General features: G+C 47.7%; 6 protein-coding genes across 6 annotated transcripts; 2 read left to right on the forward strand and 4 right to left on the reverse strand.

Annotated features, from left to right (window-relative positions):
* Positions 1 to 1,170: 1,170 nt before the first annotated feature.
* On the reverse strand, positions 1,171 to 2,385 carry UA08_00933 (hypothetical protein; the record flags this gene model as incomplete). The annotated part of the gene is made up of 2 exons (XM_020260794.1): positions 1,171 to 1,978; positions 2,087 to 2,385. 2 exons carry the CDS (start codon positions 2,383 to 2,385, stop codon positions 1,171 to 1,173), a joined length of 1,107 nt encoding a protein of 368 aa, XP_020124388.1.
* Positions 2,386 to 2,732: 347 nt separating this feature from the next.
* On the reverse strand, positions 2,733 to 4,475 carry UA08_00934 (hypothetical protein; the record flags this gene model as incomplete). The annotated part of the gene is made up of 5 exons (XM_020260795.1): positions 2,733 to 3,274; positions 3,376 to 3,520; positions 3,599 to 4,075; positions 4,131 to 4,277; positions 4,338 to 4,475. The coding sequence occupies 5 exons, from the start codon at positions 4,473 to 4,475 to the stop codon at positions 2,733 to 2,735; spliced, it is 1,449 nt and encodes a 482-aa protein (XP_020124391.1).
* A 640-nt stretch (positions 4,476 to 5,115) lies between these two features.
* Positions 5,116 to 6,539, forward strand: UA08_00935 (hypothetical protein; the record flags this gene model as incomplete). The annotated part of the gene is made up of 3 exons (XM_020260796.1): positions 5,116 to 5,279; positions 5,336 to 5,712; positions 5,776 to 6,539. 3 exons carry the CDS (start codon positions 5,116 to 5,118, stop codon positions 6,537 to 6,539), a joined length of 1,305 nt encoding a protein of 434 aa, XP_020124390.1.
* A 2,570-nt stretch (positions 6,540 to 9,109) lies between these two features.
* On the reverse strand, positions 9,110 to 13,066 carry UA08_00936 (hypothetical protein; the record flags this gene model as incomplete). Its single annotated transcript, XM_020260797.1, has 6 exons — positions 9,110 to 11,796; positions 11,862 to 11,958; positions 12,004 to 12,360; positions 12,416 to 12,496; positions 12,546 to 12,866; positions 12,899 to 13,066. The coding sequence occupies 6 exons, from the start codon at positions 13,064 to 13,066 to the stop codon at positions 9,110 to 9,112; spliced, it is 3,711 nt and encodes a 1,236-aa protein (XP_020124393.1).
* A 928-nt stretch (positions 13,067 to 13,994) lies between these two features.
* Positions 13,995 to 15,650, forward strand: UA08_00937 (hypothetical protein; the record flags this gene model as incomplete). The annotated part of the gene is made up of 1 exon (XM_020260798.1): positions 13,995 to 15,650. One exon carries the CDS (start codon positions 13,995 to 13,997, stop codon positions 15,648 to 15,650), a length of 1,656 nt encoding a protein of 551 aa, XP_020124392.1.
* Positions 15,651 to 16,120: 470 nt separating this feature from the next.
* Positions 16,121 to 17,558, reverse strand: UA08_00938 (hypothetical protein; the record flags this gene model as incomplete). Its single annotated transcript, XM_020260799.1, has 3 exons — positions 16,121 to 16,772; positions 16,836 to 17,329; positions 17,391 to 17,558. The coding sequence occupies 3 exons, from the start codon at positions 17,556 to 17,558 to the stop codon at positions 16,121 to 16,123; spliced, it is 1,314 nt and encodes a 437-aa protein (XP_020124385.1).
* Positions 17,559 to 18,396: the final 838 nt, after the last annotated feature.

Consider the following 18,396-nt stretch of genomic DNA (forward strand, 5'->3'; position numbering starts at 1 on the left):
CGCAGCATCAGTTCGTCTTGCTCGACTGACCAAGGCTCGTGTTGCATCTATTAAATACCGTCTGTCGCCAAACAATACATTTCCGGCTGCATTACTGGATACGTTGATAGCTTATGCCAATTTGATATCGCCCCCGGCTGGTGCACTATGGTCCGCTGTCCCTGCTGACAAGATAGTTCTGGCAGGAAATAGTGCGGGTGCGAAATCTTGAGCTTGGCCTGATCAAGTTTCTTCTCGGGTGGGCAAAGATTTCTCCTACTTCAGCAGTGCCAGATTTTCACGGTCATCCTGTCGTCCTTTCCCTTCCCGCGGGTATAGCTACTGTTAGTGGATGGTGCGATCCGTGCGATGCACTTCCCTCATGGCATAGGAATGGTGAATATGACATTTTGGGAGTGCTACAGCCGGCTTGCATGCCAAATCATCCCACTGACAGCCTATGGCCGACAAATCCACCTCGAGAGCACCCTTACTGTGTGGCCGCAACCCTAGATCATGAACTGATTTGCCCCGCGGCTGTCCGTGACTGGCATGGTGCGCCGCCAATGTGGTTTGCTTGCGGCAGCGAGGAGCGAGGAGTAGACGGGAATCGAGACGTTGCGAGCCAGGCAGCCAAATCTGGGGTGACCGTCATTTGGAACGAATATGAAGGAATGCTTCATGACTTTCCGTTGATCATGGGCAAACTTCCTCAGGCCAAGCATGCAATCATATCTTGGGCGCACACGTGCATGGGCATGATAGCGGAGGATCAAAGCAAGAAACCCCAGCAGTCCTCAGCAACGAGATGGCTAATGCCTGACTGCAAGAAGAACAGTATGGGTAGTCCCCGGAACCTATCGCTGCTTCCGTTCGACGAAATTCGAAAGAAAATGAAGGAGTATAATGCCACGAGGCCAGTGTGGACGGGGAAGCTTGGAGTTTCTCGGCTTTGAGTACTCGTTTGGTAAATTATTTTAATGAGAATGAAAGCCTCCCTTGCGTGTTACAAATCAGTAATTTATTTAGCATGAGTTAGCCATTGAAATACCATTTCATGGTAAAGAGGACAAAATATACGCTCTTCACATGTCAGCTTTTGTCGGAACATACTGAGAAGACGAGATGTAAAATATATCTTCGTGTCAAATAAGTATAAGCTCATAGGTATGTGAACGTATAGCCACAACATCAAGCAACATCCATAGCCCTCAACTCCCTACCGCCCCTACTCCTTGCACAATCCTTGCCTTCCTTCAACGCCATAGCCTTCTTAAGCTCCCACTCCCACGCAGTCAGACTGCTAATACCTTCATCCTGAATCACCAAACCTTCACGCTCATCGTCTTCCACCGTCGGAATCCGACCACCAGCAAGACGCTGCATAGCCGCTTCCTTGTACGGACGAGTCAGAATCGCGGCACTATACCGGGGCACAAGACGCTGTTCGCCGGGGGCATATTTGACGCGATGCATGTTAGATCTGAGAATACCTCCCGTCCACTGCACCATTGCATCGCCCATGTTCACAATCAGACAGCCGGGCCGTGGACGAACCCATTGCCAACCGGCTTCATCTTCGGGCTGAAACTGGGGATTGAGTACCTGCAGACCGCCCGTGACGTTGGCCAGGAGCGTAATACTGCCAAAATCTGTGTGGGATAACAGGCCCGTTCTCATATCGGATGGAGAGAGACTGGGTGCGTAGCGGATTAGGCGAAGCATTGTGCCCGATGACCGTGTGGGTGCCTGTAAGTCCCAGAATGTCTCCGGTGGAAGATGTAGCTGAGTTGATAGTGCACGGCAAATGTACTTCAGGGCATAATGACCATGCTCGAAATATGACCGCAGAAGCTCAGAGCGGGAATTGATAGGTTCTGGAGTGGGAAGAGCTGGTGATACTGTGCTGTTACCCAGAATATCATCTTGCAGGAGACTGTAGAATTCACAACGGTCTGGAGCACCGGTTTCTGTTTTCATGATTCCCTCGGCTTTGTACCTTTTTTTCTTTTCATAGTCCGAACAGGTCAAAAACCAGGGGAATATGGTGTAAGCAGTGGAATTTTATGCACGGATATAGACTGGCGAACAGAAAGATAAGTCTCACCCACGGAAATCCCTCGGGGGATCACTACTATACTTGACTTTCTCCTCCGTGCTCAAATCCATGGTTTCGCGCACCATTTCAAAGACTTGGTCGACTTCCTTGATCATTTCCTCTCCGACAGTATCCCTAGACAGATCTAGAAGGAAGAATCCTAGGTGACGGCATGCATCGAGCATTGTCTGGGCTTCGGATGCATCGTCTGCGACTAGCTTGGCGAGTGAGATGGTAGCAATCTCAGCAACGGGCTGCAAGTCATCTGGAAAGGGGGGCGTTGCTTCGAAGAGGGTTTTGGAGGCCATGACGATGAGTTTTATATATATATATATATATGCTGTCCTCTTTTCAAGTAATAGGGGAAACAGAATTGATCCAGTCGGAAAAAAGAATACTCTATATAGGCTGCTCATAGTCGTAGGTTCAAAGCCAGCACGAACCATCCCTTGATCTCGCCAACCTCGGTAGTTTAGTTTAATGTGATCTACACGTTACATCTATCGTTACACCGTGGAACCGTGCATACGCATTCTTTGCCTTCCAATTGGGGGGTTTGCATATACTGTAGCCCCCGGCTTGGTTTAGGGCTTCGGGACTTAATTTCTCTTCCGTCACAGACAGGGTCTTGGTTCAGCTCAAATCACTCAAGTAATCATATTCCTGTTGTAAATAATCTCTGCCCCTCTTCCGAAGATGCCAGGCCCCTGATCAGACTCTTGGTGCGACGCACAGGACCCTTCCAGAGCAACGCACAGATGAATGAATACGCTACAATAGTGATCAGAGCTGCCGTTCCATACACCCAGTTGATGCCCACCTCGTCGATCCACTGCGAGATGAAGAAAGAAACTGCCACGCCCCACGAGAGCCGGTAAAAGGTCATGATCAGCGTGCATTCCGCGGCATAGTGGCTGAATGACTCTGCAATGTAGTTGACTGCCACCGGAACACAGACCAGAACAGAGAAAGCTGTCACAAAATACCCGACGGCGAAGACCATGTAATGATCGTGATGCTGAAGCGCCACCCCGCAGATTCCGAGCCCAATAGGGCAGAAAATCATAGTAATTGTCATTGTATACAGCCGTAGCTCAGGCCGCCATATGCCGTTGTAGTATCGCTTGCAGATCCAGAGCGGCAGTCCGTCATTGGCCACCATGCCGATGAGCTGAGCTATGATGACGGCCACCCATCCTGCGAATGAGACGGTAAGATTGTTAGTTAGCACGGTTACAAGCGGCTCACAAAAAGTAAATACTCACACGCGGCGTTTTGTACAGGCGTGAAGCCATAACCACCCTGCTCGATTGGGTTTTGCAAGAATGTCGGCAACAGAACGTCATTTATCAACAGCCAGCCAAACACGACAAGGGTAAAGAGGCCACAGAGCATGGTGATAGGCGACAACATGATAGCTATTGGGATTATGGCGCGTGTAGCCTAGAACGTGATCCGTTAACGAGCTGTCCACGCGCTGTTATCCTCACTCAATATGAAAGTGAAGAGCCTGAGCCTTACAACTTGAGGCCTTTCCAATACATGAACCGGTTTCCCCTGTTCCCGATCAAAGCTCGTATCTTCTGCCAAAACAAAGACTAAAAGAGCCGTAATCGCCAGCAAGGGCACAGTCCACCAGAAACACCAAGTCCATGATGTTGTACCAGCAATGAACCCACTCAATGTGGGACCTCCAGTAGCCCCAAAAGTCACCGAAATCTGGTCGCAGATGAAGGCACGGCCTCGTTGATGCAGATAGAATAGGTCAAATATCGTACTTCCGCCAACGGCCGATGGCACGGAACCAAATAGACCACTTAGAAGTCGTGACATGATGAATTTGAGATAGTCGCTTTCACTCGTCCTTCGTGCAGACCATATTGCGCATGCTAGGCTGCCAACTAGTGACCAGAACGTGATGGACCAGCGGCCGAAGATGCGAGCCAGTGGGAGGCAGAAAATCGCACCCGTTGCAAGGCCCGATATAGCTGCTGCGACCTGGGAGGTTAAATCAACTAAGAGAGTCTAATGTAAATGATTGAGTGCCATTTACCGAATAAGAAGCCTCCAGAATGGCCACCTTGTACAAACCTGCCTGCACTGGGTAGGCCTCTTGCCCCGAAAGAGCAGCTACATTTCCGGCAAAGGCTGCAAGGCAAGTGATGAGGATAAGACGTAGCTTGCGAGAGAAACTCCAAGACTGCAACAATCAGATGTCAAATCTGTGCATTCCTTTAATCCATGTGGACTGAGTACGCACCAGGAGGTCTTCAGAGTGACCACTTGGTTGCGGAACAAGGTGTACTCCATTGTCCGTAGAAGAGTGAAGGGACCCTGAACATATCTCTCCGAGTCTCGTGGTGTTTTCTCCATCTTTTAGTTTCAAACCGTGTCTCATGTGGATGTTTGTGTTGTGAATGCACGACAGGCTGTGATTGATGCATAGCAATGCAAGGTGGTGACACACAGTGAAGGCCTGACAAGAGAGAGAGACTTTATAGCACCGACTTTGAATACATAGGTACGCTTAGGGCCTTGACTTGCAAGAAACGTCTATCAACTAGGGCTTAGGGCTGGGCGCCGGGCGCTGGATGGCAGGAGAAAGACACAGTCATGCTGCAAGCTAAGGATTGGCAGAACAGAGGTCATCAAAGCCCTCGGGGAATTTGAGAAAAAGAAAAAAGGGGAAAAAAAAAATAAAATAAAAGGAAAAGAATGAGATCTGCTAGATAATGCAGCCAAGGGAGGGTTATCGTATCGGATCAAAATACGCCAATATTGGACACGCGTACCGCTGTTACACCAACATCCCTTGCTGTTGTACATGTCACACGTACCTGCCAGGCAATAACCTCTCTCTCCCACGCACAATGTCTTTGTACACCACTTTGTCGGCGTGAAAAAAGGTAAAGCTCGTCCCAGTTTGTGGCTGAAATGAGATGAGTAAATATCTATATAGCAGCAATTGAACAATTGCACGGCATCGAACCCTTTTCAGTTCACATTCACTATACACAGTATGCGATGATCTAAACGCCATGTCATCTACCGACGACACTGCAATCAGCACCCCTGTCGACATTCAGGAGCCCAAGGGGACTGATGGCGTTAGATCTCAAACCAGCCTAGAGCCCAAACCACCCGTGACTACCAAACAATGGCTGCTAGTCCTCAGTGCTTTTGTCGTGTTTCTAAATACCTGGTAGGCTACGTTGAGGAATGGCCATCATGCATCACTAACAATGTATCTACCTACAGGGGAATCCTGCTTACCTTTGGCGTCTTTCAAACCTACTACGAGCAAGTATTGCTGCCAGACAGAACAGCGTCTGATATAGCATGGATTTCAACTGTTTCTGCGTTTATGATGCTGTTCAGCGGTTTGATAACCGGCACGCTGTTCGATTATGGATATCTGCGCCCGTTGCTGTTTTGGGGGAGCTTGTTGGAAGTCTTCGGTCTCATGATGGTTAGCCTTTCAACCAAGTATTATCAGCTGTTCCTTGCTCAGGGCATCTGTACTGGACTTGGAGGTGGCATGCTCTATATTCCGGCCATCGCCGCAGCCGCAGCTGGTCTTCAACAGTTTCGACGAGCAAAGTTTATTGGCCTTATTGCTTCTGCCACCGGGATAGGTAGGCAATACCTTTTATTCGATATACTTCATACGAATTAAGTACACTAATGAATGGTCCTAGGTGGCGTAATTTATCCGATCATGTTTCGAAGACTTGTTTCTCCCCTTGGATTTCCCTGGACTGTGCGCGTCATCGCTTTCACTATGTTCGGGACGTTCTTAATGTCCTATTTAACTCTCATCTACAAGCCACAGAAGAATTCTCTTGTTCGGCCCCTGATTGACAAGGCGGCTTTTACTGATGCGGGCTTTCTCCTGCTGGTGTTGGCCGGATTCTTCTGCTCCATGGCTTACTACATGCCCATCCTGTATCTTCCCTCATTTGCCGAATCCAAAATTCCCGGGTTTAGTGCACAAAACACAGACCTGGCCTTCTACTTGGTCTCTATTGCAAACGGAACATCTGTGGTTGGCCGCCTAATCGCAGGAGCCATCGCGACTGCAATCGGTCCAACTGAAACGGCAACCTTGGCGGCTGCGTCAAGTTCGATTATATTGTTCCTGTGGATTATAGTCAAGTCCAAAACCAGGATGATTGTCTGGACAGTATTCTGGGGTCTTGCATCTAGCGTCATCGTTGCAATGCCGGGTGCAATGGTGCCCCTTTTCTGCCCTTCTTTGCAAGTAATCGGGACTCGCACCGGTATGTTCTGGGCGGGCGTGGGCATAGGTGTTCTCATTGGGTGCCCTGTTGCAGGAGTATTGATAGATGTCAAAGCTGCAGAGATACATTGGTGGCAATTGCAAGTCTTTGCAGGCGCAATCATGACAGCTGGGACACTGTCCTTCATTTACCCTGTAATTCAAGTGCGGAAGACTCGTTAGCTTCGTACGCCAGAAAAACCTGGATGGTCTGCCCAGGGTACAAGAGTGACCGCAATTATTTTCAACTCATTATAGACTTGATTCCATTGTGACTGGGCTCAACCAAAGAAATGGCGCGAGCACATTCGGGACTGATGTCGCACATATGGATACGTTGTTGTACTAATATATTCGGTGCTGTCACACATTCTTTGATTTGAAATTATATACATACTATAGATACAATTTTCTAAAGAAATATGCTAATATCATGATTTTTGCTTTCATTCATGGCGATCGAGTACTTCCTCGATGCGATGCGCAGCTGGTCCCAATATCTTATCTTCCTTGGCATGACGATTTGGTTTTTACTGTATCTTCCAAAAGCTCGATTCTATCTCAAAGTAACTCTCCAAGAGAAAGTTCGACCAACTGCTTTACCGACATCAGAAGGTCGAAATGCAATTTTCGATTCCGGCAAAGCGAAGATCTTCCCTGGACGCACAAACCACACTCGACTCTCGCCTATAGTGCATTTATTTTCCTACCCGTTTCTCATAGCAGCAGTTCCTGTGAGAAATTGCAGGTCAAACTGGCTTCTATCGATTGATAGTCAAGATATTTCGTGGTGGCGTCGAGGATGGCTTCGGGTTGAGCCTCAGGACCATCTTGAGAGGGGCGGGGAAAATAGTTTAAGTCGTAAGCTGGATTGCTTCTTGAAGTCTAAGGTATAAAGTAGAAATATAGCCATTGGGTGCGATGACGGTTTCAGTACTGACTCGTATGTTCTCTTAGGGCTACGACCCGGCTAGGTATCCCACGGTATGGCTTATCACATCGCCACGATTTCTTGGTTATAAATCCGGTCAAGCGTCATTTTGGTGTCTGTACTCAGCGGATAGTGAGTTTATGAGTGTTCTTATTGAAGTGAATAACACATTCGACGAAAGACGAATACATCTGCTCCCTGAACGGTCTACTACTACAAGTACAACGGCAGTGCAAAGACGGAAATTCTATCATACCTGGCCAAAGGACATTCATGTCTCGCCCTTCAACTCTAGGAATGGATCCTATTCGTGTTCGGTCAGGGACTTTTTGCTGCTTCCAGGAGAGTCTCTTGCGGGCAGCATTAATGTTACAATCACGCTTCTGTCGTCAAAACGACGTCCGAAAGTTGTGTCTCGTCTTTGGTCGGTATCAGAACCGTTGGATCCATTCACAACACCTGTATGCCGTGCTTTAATATTTATTGCTTCTTGGTCGTTGCAAGGGCCGCTTATTTGTGTGTGTTTCTTTCCATATTTTCCCTGTCTAAAGAAGTTAATCTATTCAATAGATCCAAGGACGGTCTTCCAGGCTCTCATTCTATGGAGAAGGCATAATTTGAAAATTCGCAGTTGACCAGAGCCTAACTCTGAAACGATCCCACGACAGAGCACGATATGTGAAAGGTACATTTCCCTTCTGGTCTTTCCAATGTCCCACAAAGCTAGGATTAGAAAGCAAAACTAATCATCTCAGATATATCCGGACAATATTCATAGAATATCTCCGAACGATCATGACCACATCTATCGATGAGTTCCACCTACATCTCGAGGATCATACCTGCATCACCAATGCCAATCTTACGAACAACATGACTCTGAGTTCACCCAACTCGGGCCCAGCATCACCCATCCATGTTCTCACAATTCTCACACCCAAGTTCTACTCCGCTGCAGTGGCACACCATTCCCTCGCCACTTTCCTGTCAAGTGCCCTACTTCCAGGGATCATTGAGGATAGAATGGCGATCACAAAAGCTACCGATCCACAAACTATTATTGAGCTTGTGAAACACGCTGAGGACCGTTCATCATTGATCATTTCCAACGTTTTCAGTTCCAATACCAATACAGTTGTTGCACAGCGTTTTGGTTACAAAACCCCGACTTGTGTAATATTGCAATCCTTGCTGAGCCTGGTCTGGTCCTGTATGACGCTTGTGCGACACAGACTGTTGACCAGTAGTAGCGTCGGTGGGTTGAACGCGAGATCATCGGTCATAGCCAAAAGACTAAAGGTGATAGCAGGCGGCGACTCCGGAATATGCAGCGATATTGCTTCTGAACATGCTAATGGCCTTGATAATTCTGCGCTGGGATGCTTTTTGGACGGGTTTGTACGCGAGAATTACGGAGCTGCGCAGCAAATCAGATACTTGGCTGCAGGGTTGATGGCAGTGATAAGAGAACGGATTCTGAATATAGTAGGTGGTGGTTGACACTTACTTCCTTGATTCTGCTTTTAGTGTGAGCCTCAATATTGGTATATTTTCCGTATAGTTATTACAAAATTAACACCATTAAGATTGCGCGATATCCAGTTCCAGTCCTAACCCTAGCCCTAAAGAACTTCCGGATTAGGCAACACTTTTCGTAATCTCTTTCGTTGCTTCTCATTACCTTTCTGGCGATTTTTTGACGCTCCAAAGATGGTATCGCATATCAATAATTGCGTCCTGTTGCCATGCTGCAACGACCGGAAATTCCCACGAGCAAGATTTTTCTTTCGCTCAGACTATGTGTACTGCTATTATATCCATCCTATTGATATCCACGACTGCGATGCGATCTTCGAATATAGTCTTCACGAACAGTTGAAAACGCAGAACTGACTGAGTAGTTATCAGAACCAGAATAGTAATAGTAAGATGATCCTCGCCCACGATTGTTATTAGCTGCACGTTGACGGATTATATCGCAGCCTGCAAGCGCTGAGCCAACCTGCGTAGGAATCGATAGCCATGGCCAGATCACTTGGGAGGCCGATGTCGAGGGACTGGAAATTTGAGGTTCATAGTTGAAGTAGCGAAATGTCTCCAGCGAATCTTTGTCATTCCTCAATGCGGCGTACATCAAAGGTGTCATGTTCATGCTGTCCATACAATTGGGGTCTGCTTTATGCTCAAGAAACAGTTTTATCATTGCGCTGCTTTCAAACCGAGCACAGTGATGAAGACAATTCTGTCGATATTGAAAGGGAAAATGGGATAACGCGTATTCTGAAGGATTCGAAGGCCAAGCCAAGAGAAGCTCAGAATTAGGATCAGCACCAGCTTCCAGGAGATATCTCGCGGCTTTGACCCGATCTTCATCTGATGCACTAGTGCAACCACGAGCCAGCAGGAGTGCACCCAGAGGTGTAACATCTAGTAGTCGGACAATAATTTCAGTGGAACCGTTCGGAAAAGAAACACATATCGTTGACTTAGCGTCCAAGGCTTTGTCATTACCAATCTGACTGATGGCCTCCTGTGCAGCTTTCAGTGCCTCGAGCGGCTCCACGTTCCCATTGTCTGGCAAGCATATTGCTGCAGAGGCTGATAGGTGATATAAAAAGCTTCCTATGGGATACAGAGAATCGCAGAAGCCGAGTTTGCTGTACCGCTCATGGGCTTCTTTAAGATGTTCATGAATGAAGCCCGACTCATCTTTGAAAAGGGCGGGAAATGATCTAATTCCTGCTGCGGTTGTCGCGGCTAACAGAATGAGTGAGGCAATGTCAGTTGTTATGGTTGAGAGAGTGATGTTCTCGTTAAGCAAAGATTCGTGCAATATCGGAAAGGCTTTGAACACTTTACGGCTTTCTGACCAATGCTGTAAGCGCCTGCGAGACTCGTTGAGCAATAATAGATGGTGTAATGAGCTTTGAATACAAGTAGAGACCTCCGATGGTGACAGATGACTCGGATCAAGCTCTGCCTTCCGAGCGTAGTATAAGAAATCCGATTCAAGATCACTCATACTTGGGTGCCTGGAACCCTCAATCGCACATTTCAGAAGGTAGAGGAACCCAGTTAGACGTGGCATTGCGTCTTGAACAAGCTCTACGGGCCATTCGGAGGTGTTCTCAATCACAAAATCATTGACCGTCTGGTGAATTGGTTGAACGTACTCTGTTTTTGCCCGCTGCCGTGACCCCGATCTTTGCGCAGGCTCGAGACTATCATGATTTGAATTATCATTCTTTCCAAGAGAATTTCGAAATACAGTTTCCAGCAATCCACCGCTCCTGCTGTTGAGGAACAATCGCATTTCCTCTGTAGATGCTTGGTAATCGGAGTGTGATCCATGTTTCAAGAAGTATACACAATTGTACAGAGTCTCCAGTATTAGGGGCCTCCGTGCGTAAATCACCAGTTGAATCATAATATATGCTTCCAGATGATATGGGGCTTCAATTCGCTTTAGCGTATATGTGTATAATTCACCAAGTTCATCAGGTGTTCTCTGCAATTTTTCTTCAAGGTCGGCAAATGGCGTGCCGTCCTTTATTGCCTTGACCATCTCATCGACAACCAGCCTAACCCATATAAACACGCCGGATGCCCTATCCACGATTCTGTCGATGAGGGAGCCCCAGGTGGTTGATAACGCAGACTCTTTGTTCAGATTGGGAAGTATACGGCCTCGAGTGTACAGCTCAATGTCCTTCTTAGTATGATCCTGCATCGTAAATCCGGGATATCCCTCAAAATGTTTTTTGAAGGCCGTCCAAGGTCTGCTGGCAAGGCAGAACAGAACAATGGTATTCTCATTTTTGATTTCGGAGAGCTCTTTAATGAGTGCCACGAGCCGCTCGTTGTTCACATTGCGCGATGACTCATGTTCGTCAAGAGCATCTAAAAACAAAATCAGTCGGAGGTTTGGGATTTTCTCTTGCTTGATGATGGCCGTCCATGCCTGAGTCAAGGTTGTTAGAGTCCAAGAAGGCCGTTTTGTCTGTTGTTTGAGGGTTAATTCCACGTAGATCGGATATATGAGATCCACAAGGGAATTGAACTTCTCAAGAACCTGGAAAAGAAGGTCTTGCATCATTCCTATAAGAGACTTCTGCATATCTATGCCTCGGCTATGAAAAAAAAAGCCAGCTTTGACCCAGACTGGAGCAACCCCGGTGATACGATGCATCCCATTACTGCTATTACTGCTAGAAGAATTTCGAGACTCCATGCTTTTGGTCGAGCTTTCAGAATTATCACGTAGTGAACCTTTTCTCAGAAGCTCCACGGTTCTCTCGTCTTCCAGGGCCATTTTCATTAAAGTTGACTTCCCCGAACCGGGCTTTCCCTGGACCCAGAAGATTCGATCAGGATATTTCCCCCCTTGGTCTAGCCAGTCAGCAAAAGCAACTTCATTCGGATCAAACAACCACTGCAATGTCGACTGATACTCCTCAAGGATTTCTGCCCTGCGTGCGCCAGCAACCCGGTGACTCAAGCTCTCGAGCACTGTTACTCTAGCAATATTAGAATCAGCTAGTTTGCCAAATCGACTTAGTCAGATGGGATCTCACCTTGAGCAGCGATCTGTCCATCATCCAAACTCTTAATCTTATCCACCCATCGACTTAACTGTGCGCTCACGCGCTTGAAGCCGACGTCGTCCTTGCTCTGAAACTTTGTCATGCTGCTGTGGTCTGCTGGAATGCTACTTACTTCCTCTGCTGCATGACCAATCTTCGCGGAGTCTGATTTCACAACAATGGAATGAAAAAAAATATATTTCCTGGTTTCATATTCTTCTCGGAAGGAGTAAATATGAAGCGCGTGTCGTTGAATGGTTTGAAGAAACTCTGAACCAATGCGATCCAAGGTATCCGAGTTCTGCTCTAGCTCGCGTAGCAACCTCACATTCGGTCTTCGCGTTGCTGCTCTAGTTGCTGTGTATGCAATCTTTCCAATGGACGCGGTTGACGAGCCTCGATGGGGAGTCCCCAAGAAGCATATACCGAAGGTCAGCGGCGTGATATTCTTCAATCTTGTTCCTTCAATTCGCGAGGATTGATTAAGTGCCTGACCAAAGCAAAGGGTCTGTCAGCAAGGGGGAAAATCAACCTATCAAACTCACAAGGATATTGCTCACATCTTTGACAATCAAGCCACCCAAACTATGTGTAACGAATATGATGAATCGTGGCGCCGTAGGTTTCTATACATTTTATCAGCATTGACAAGTAGTTCTGGGTGCCCTTCCTTACTGGTTCTGCAGCCTCCAGCCTGTCCGCAATATCGGCCAGGAGATTCTCAGCGTACTGCTTCACTGTATTCTGCGACGCAGCGGTGAAGAGACTGTCGATGTCCGCATTATAACCCCAGGTGAAAACATTCGCATCTTTGATCACGTCCGGCAGTAAATCTCTGGGCCAGAAGACCCCGTCCTCGTTTCTCGGCTGCGTGTGATCTTGTGCGCGCAAGGTGTCAGATACTCTCGCCGTCCATGTCTTGTAAGCGTCGCCGAAGAGTCCGTGAACGAGTATGATGCTGCGATTTGGAGATGGGGTTGTCAGCTCGCTGCGCTTCTAGCAACCTGTCAGGCTACGTTTATACTTACAATGCGCTTGGAGCATCGACGGACTTCACCTCGGACAGTCCGTAGCGCGACGCTGACCGCATAGTGAATGTCTCGTCTGCCAGGTTTCTTGTGTGAATGAGGTTTTGCTACCATGGCAAAGCTGAGCGGGGGGTGAGTGATCTGGCAAGCCTCAGCCTTGCGCTGCATGTCTTTCCTAATGAGGGTTAGATTGACAACTAATGACCGGGGTCCGAGGCAAACACGCGAGGTGAATGCCAAGTTAATAGCCTGAAATATTGGCGTGCTCTTTTAGTTACTTCATGTGCCTTTTTATTTTCAGAAATAAGGTCATTGTATGTTTTGGTCTGCCTCTGAATTCCTCCTGCCTTGACTGAACCCTAATCAATGCTACTCCCCACCAAAGCCCTGAACCTAGGCGCTGACAACAGATTGGAAATATGCAAAACCCATATTGAAAGATCCAGTAAAAGTGTTTCAAATCATAATCGAATGCAAGCTCACATAATTGATCGTGACATGTGGACATCTTCGGTCCTGGTTGGTGCGGATCTTGACCGCCATACCACGTAAAACCACCTGCTTTGCCTTCACCTTCACTCGGCTCTTCCTCACGCTCCGGAACGATGCCCTATTGTTTGCTTGAAGATACAACAAGATACAGTCAATAAATTCCATTTCTCTTGCACTACCATGCGGGAGGAATGTGACTGCACAGCTACGGAGCTCACTGGCGAGGCCGTAACGTCCGTTCGGCTTCAAGGGACATTTCGAACATGAGTCAACTTGATAGACAGTCAGCCTTGTCCTATATGTAAATCCAGAAGTTGCCCCGCAGCTGGCTTCTTACTGCACCCAATAAAGACCGATTATGGGTCGTTTGGTTACTGAGATATAACAATTCCCTTCCAATCCAACAAAAATAGACTGCATAACCGCCAATTCCTCAGCATTGTGAGTCGGTGTTGTACTATTGGGTAGAAGAATCTTTATACTCTGGGGGTCAATCAACGCTAAAGGAGGCTAGCACGAAACTACTTCAGGGGTTGTTGGCTGTCTTCTTCGCCGACTCCCGAGCAATCTGCGTCAGCAGAGACAACGCAGCGAAGGACATGCGATGGCGCGGATCACAGCTAGTGCAGACGGCCATGAACCTGTTCGTTCAACAAGTAGCTCTAACCAGGCCATGCAGGAGGTCACCGTCGATGAAACATCCGATCCTGCTCGCTTGCCCCGAGAAGTCGATGCCGATTCGGAGTATCTGACCGGCGCAAAGTTCTGGCTCCTCGTGCTCAACCTGGCCGCCGTTCTCGTTCTTAGCAGCATTGACATGAACATTGTCGCTACGGCCGTGCCTAGTATTACTGACTACTTCCACACCGTCGCGGATGTCGGTTGGTATTCTTCCGCGTTCAGGCTCTGCCAGTGCGCTTTTCAGTTTGTGTTCGGAAAAGCGTACAAGCTCTTCCCTACTAAAAATGTCTTTCTGCTTGCCAATGTCATCTCTATAGCAGGCTCGCTGCTCTGCGGCGCGGCCGCTGCCTCGACAATGCTTGTCGTTGGCAGGGCTATAACGGGACTGGGCTCTGCTGGTCTTCTTTCAGGATGCTTCGTCATCCTCGTGGAATCGACGCCTCTACGCAGACGGCCTATGTTTACAGGCATGATGGGCGCGATTGAGGGCCTGGCTACGCTATCCGCACCAGTCCTTGGTGGTGCCATTGTACAGTCACTTGGCTGGCGATGGTGTTTTTACATCAACGTGCCTGCCGGCGCAATCACGCTCCTGTTGACAATATTCTGTTTCACCGCTACCCCGAAGCCTAGCCACATTGCCCGCATGGCGCTCAGACAGAAGATTGCGCAACTCGACCTGGTTAGCAACCTGCTCTTCATCCCGGCGCTTACTGGCCTCTTCCTCGCATTATCATGGGCGGGTACTAAGTATTCCTGGGGCAGTGGTCCAGTGGTCGGTCCCTTGGTTGCCTTTGCTGTGCTTATGGCTGCATTTGTCTACAATCAGATACGCAGAGGCGACACCGCTGCCCTACCGTTACGCATCATGAAGCGCCGCAGTGTTATCGCCGGATGTATTTTCATTATGTGCGGCAACAGCACTGGCAGCGTGCTCGAATATTATCTGCCTACTTACTACCAGGTCGTTCGTGGATATTCCCCCGCCAAAAGCGGCTACATGATGTTCCCTATTATCATCGCCGGCACCATTGGAGCGCTCATCCACGGGTTTGGCACCAGCGCCTTCGGCTACTACGCGCCATTCATGCTCTTTGCCTCTATTATAATGCCTATTGCAGCGGGCCTCATAACCACTTTCAAGATCAACACTAGTTTCGAGCAGCTGATCATATACACCGGCTTCTCCGGACTCGCCTACGGGATTGGCTTTTCCGGACCGCAGAACGCAGTGCAAACAGTGCTACCCAAGGAAGACGTCCCCCTCGGTACATCTATAATGCTGTTTGCACAGTCTTTCGGCCCCGCTGTGGCAGTTGCAATCGCCCAGGTCCTGTTCGAAAATGAGCTCTCTAAGAATCTAAGGGGTCTCGTGCCGGGCCTGACCGGGGCGAATATCGAGAATACAGGCCTGTCACAGATTGTAACAAGCGTGCCAGCAGCCAAGTATAGAGAAGCTCTGGTGGCAATTGATAAGAGTCTCATTCAGACATGGTACTTGGTGGTTGGGTTAGCGTGTGCCACGATGGTTGGGAGTTTGATGATTGAATGGCGGTCGGTTAAGACGAGACGTGATTAGAAATGCTAGACAATCAGCTATAGCAACGAGTCTCATGGATTCCCCGGCTTTCCTGGAGTTTGCATTATAGAAAATTCGATTTTCAAGGCGCTGCTAGATACTATAGTTATAGGTAAAGGCTTGGTGCACATCAGCAATGTATCAAAATCAATACTGAAGCTAGAACCGGAAGAGTGTCATATAATAGCAGCAAGCATTTACGAGGAATCATCGGAGTACCGGCTACACATTCGTTGCAGCTATTAGACATACGTACATAAGTAGGTAGTTAGGGCTTCGAAGACTTAAGGCATATGTAGGGCTAGGCGCTTCCGACTAGGGAAGTTACATTTCTTTTTCACCACTCTTGTATTCTTGGCAGTGCATTTAAGGTCGACTTTTGATGCACAATACTTAAATATTCATTGATTCCAATTCCACCTCATGTCAAACATTAAGTATGGTTTCAAAGACGAACGGAAATCCTTTTATCATATCCTACCTCCCGCGTCCGTTAGCATCTTGTGTTGCTTGTTTCGAAGACTCAATCTTCGCTCTTTACGAATCTGAAAATCCGTCTGCACCCGGATTTGGTTTGATGAAAGCATATTACTGTTATTATTTTCAGTCTGGATTTGCTCTTTGCTGCTGCTACTGCCTTGAGGAGCCTCTGTGAACCCACCATCCGAAAGAACAACCTCCTGGCTAGTAATAATTGCTGGTCTTTTCTTCTGTATTGTAAGAGCAATGCTCTCCTTTGAAGGAATATCAGACTCCTCAGGGATAGCCGGATATCCTCCACTATGCTGCTGATGCTGATATAACTCATGTTGAGATGATACCTCCAGATAGACATCTGCATCGGTCATGGTGCTATTCATAGTATCATTCAGGGCATTCTTGTTCTTGACATTGTTGCGCGAATAATAGTATGGCAACGACGAACCCGAGCTGTACGAGGAGGAAGCTCGTTTTCGGAGTTGGACGACAAGCAGCCACAGTGCAGGAAGATTGGCGACAAAGGCAGAGAAGTTGCGCTCGATGATGTCGCAGATAAATTCGTTAATGAGAGCCCAAGTGATGTCCTCTTGTTCGAGGAACTCGCGGGCGAAAATGATGTTCAGAATTCCCACGATGAGGACGCTGATAATCGTATTCTCATTAATTTCTAGCTACTGGGACATTGGCAGTTGGGATAGCACGTACAGAATACCACAGCCTGTCAGCAGTATGATAGGCAGTTTCTTTCTCCAGTCCAACCGGGCAGACCACAGGAAATGGAGCGGCGAGAGTGCATAGAAAACATCCGTAAAGCATCCAAAGGCATACACAACATAAACAATAATCAGAAAATGCTCCGGAGTTGCCCTTGTGCCGTGGATACGAGGATCCCACAGCTTAGCAAGCGGATGCGCCTGTGTGCCCCAAAGAATGGATCCAACCAAAGCGGTGATTGAGGTCATACTGATAAGTGCATAGACAGCCCAGTTGTAGTATTGGTATATGTCGCGGACGATACTCAGCAGGAAGAAACAGACAGACAGTTTGACCGCCCATATAGCCCAATTCGCGACTGCGACAGCTAACTGGGAATACTTGATGGCGTTGACTTGTTCGTCTACGGTGAGGAACTGGGCATGCCGGCCGAACCCAGATAAGGTGGCCTTGTAGTCGAAGCCATTCGCCATGAGGTTTAAAAGCTGGTGATCAGGGCGGAAAGTCAGCAGGCACTGATGTTAAATGCTGGCAGGGAGTACGTACCGTGCCTAGTACGATGAACCAGTCATCGATTCCAAGACGATAACGGAAATAGAGTTTTATAATCACCCGTGCGGTAGTGGTGAGTACAATCATGACGGTAAAGACAGTAATAGTGATGTAGAGTTCATAGCCACGATTCACATCTGGAAGGTCTATCGATTCAGACATGTTGTGGGACGCTGTATTCTGAATCGTTCCAAATAATCAGAATGAGAGCATAGCTTGAAGCAATCTAATAGCAAATATCAAGCAGAAAAAGAATAGACATTATAGTTCCATCTCATCTTCACCATATCAGTACGCTATATGGTCCATTATACCCCTCCAGAGACTGAGTATGGACTCCATTACTTAACATGGAGTTGCACTGAAGATACTTAGCCCATTTTCTGTGTTACTGCTGTCGCTGAGTATAGTGAATACTGTCATAACATCAGCTCTCTGGGAAATACAGTGCAAGGGAAGACTCAAGTCAGGTAGCATTTTGTGAAAGCAAATGGGCAAATCCGGCGATCAGTTCTGGAGATGAAAACCCCGGATAATGACAGCCATTAACTCAGCATGCATATGACATTCATAGAGATGATTGTTAAGATTGGCTTGATGCAGGTTGGAGGTGAGGTATGCCCCCGGAGCCCCCCTCCGTGTGAGTGGCTGCATCAGTATCCAAGCCCAATGACAGCGTCCGAATGGGGATACCGAAGTAAATGTACTGATGTTACACGAATGATATAATATTGAGGGGTGACGAAACCTATAAGAAATGGCTTTTAACGATCTGTACATCCTCTGTATGCGTCTATCCGAGCACATGCCACGTATGGTCGGTGCTGGTTACAAGGAACTCAGGCCTGTGCCACACCAGCGCGAGTCACGGAGTAGTAATATACCATAATATATGTATACCAAGCAGTAGATCTGTAACTTGGAATGTCTTCGAGACACTGTCATAGAGGGAGGAATATAAGGTTATATAGACGAACAATGATTAATGCCGCAGAATGCT

The sequence above is a fragment of the Talaromyces atroroseus genome (genome assembly GCF_001907595.1).
Source record: "Talaromyces atroroseus strain IBT 11181 chromosome Unknown scaffold_0, whole genome shotgun sequence".
Classification (NCBI taxonomy): domain Eukaryota; kingdom Fungi; phylum Ascomycota; class Eurotiomycetes; order Eurotiales; family Trichocomaceae; genus Talaromyces; species Talaromyces atroroseus.